The sequence below is a fragment of the Trichechus manatus genome, unplaced genomic scaffold, assembly GCF_000243295.1.
Source record: "Trichechus manatus latirostris isolate Lorelei unplaced genomic scaffold, TriManLat1.0 scaffold00141, whole genome shotgun sequence".
In the NCBI taxonomy this organism is placed as follows: Eukaryota; Metazoa; Chordata; class Mammalia; order Sirenia; family Trichechidae; genus Trichechus; species Trichechus manatus.
The window spans coordinates 3,266,027-3,267,473 of record NW_004444077.1 but is presented as its reverse complement, the minus strand read 5'-3'; the positions used below and the strand labels follow the sequence as shown (position 1 = coordinate 3,267,473).

Genomic DNA, 1,447 nt, shown 5'->3' with positions numbered 1-1,447 from the left:
TGTGAGTGTGAACTGCACAGTCCTGGGCAGTGTCTAGCGTGTACCCTTTCACCTAGCAATCCAGTTCTTGGGTAGGTGTCCTAGATTAGCTCAATTATACTTAGATAAAAATTATATAATATTATGAATATATTTCTCTATATATGAATTATATGTATAAATAATATAAAATTACATTTATAGAAAAAGATCCGAGACGCTTAGAGTGGCAGGCTGCCTTTAAACACCGTCTCTTTCCTGTCAGTTTCTCTTCCACAAATTAGAAGTAAAAATATCCTTACAGGGTTGCTCTGAAGCTAGCAATAACATATATGGAGAGGCCCTAAGGTTCAGTTATTGGTAACTGTCATTACTCTCGCTCCATTCAAAGCCATTTTTGATTTTCAGTTTAAGAGTTCAGCACGATTAAAATTTGGGTGGGCTGGGGAATTTGTAGTCCACAGTGTCCTTTGCCAAGGGCCCCCCATTCTGTTAAGGTTTGTTTCTACTTTTGTCGTGTCTGCTCATATCAAACACGCTCTTTTGAAAATGAAAATGCTCTTTGAAGGTGAAATTAAATAAGAACCACAAAAATAGGTCGCCTCCGCCCACGCCCCCCTAGGTCAATTTACAACTCCCAGATTCTCAGTTAAACTTTGTTGCTCTGGATCTGGGTAGTCTGTGGAGAGGTCAAGTTCAGGTCAGAGCGCCAAGAGCCTCAGTTAACTATATGATTCTGTCCCTGGGGCACACTGGGGAGTTGGAGGTCCTCTGGTCAAAGGGCGCCAGGAGAAGCAGCGGCTGTTCCCAGTCCATGGCCTGCGCTGGGCTGCGCAAGGTGTGGGAAGCCCGGCAGGGACCCTGCGCACAAAGCATAGGAAGCATTGCGCGGGGTGGGGGCCGGCAGAGGGGGAGTGGAAATTTATGGTGGGCTGGCACTCTAAGGGCGCGTGTAGTCCCGGTCCGCTCCCGGGGGCTAACCACTGACATGCACCGTGGGATCCGCAAGGAGCCCCTGCCGTACCCCGGCGCCGCGCGCTTCCCGCCTCGGAAACCCCGCAGGCTAAGCTCGCCCCCGCCGCCCACCCACCAGTATAGAACGACGGGAGACCCACCACCTGTCCTCAAACCTCGCCATCTGGACGCCAAATTGACGCCCTAATTGGGAATTCACTGCTCTTGAAGCCACTCTGGACTCCGGAACATGAGTGGACGGGCCCGCGTGAGAGCGCGAGGCATCGCCCGCAGCCCCAGCGCCTTGGAAGTAGGGCGCGCTCAGGCCTCGCCATCGGTGTGTAGAAATGCTTCGATGACTTTTTTTCACTGTTGCCTTCCGTTATCTCCAGCCTAGACAATGCCTTTCTTTGCTTGTATGTCTTACTTTCTGCTAGGCAGTAGTGTGCTATCTTCTCTCACAACTTTGAATCTTTTGAAGGTTTCTCACAGTCTTTTCTTCTAAGAATCTTTT

At 49.8% G+C, this 1,447-nt stretch overlaps 1 protein-coding gene across 1 annotated transcript in view; it reads left to right on the top strand.

Moving 5' to 3' along the window:
* The first annotated feature begins 1,177 nt into the window (after window positions 1-1,177).
* PIWIL4 (piwi like RNA-mediated gene silencing 4) overlaps window positions 1,178-1,447 on the top strand; it is a 70,110-nt gene continuing 69,840 nt past the window's right edge. Inside the window, 1 exon segment of the mRNA XM_023739852.1 lies at window positions 1,178-1,324. Coding sequence (XP_023595620.1) covers window positions 1,184-1,324 — 141 coding nt within the window. The 5' untranslated portion in view covers window positions 1,178-1,183.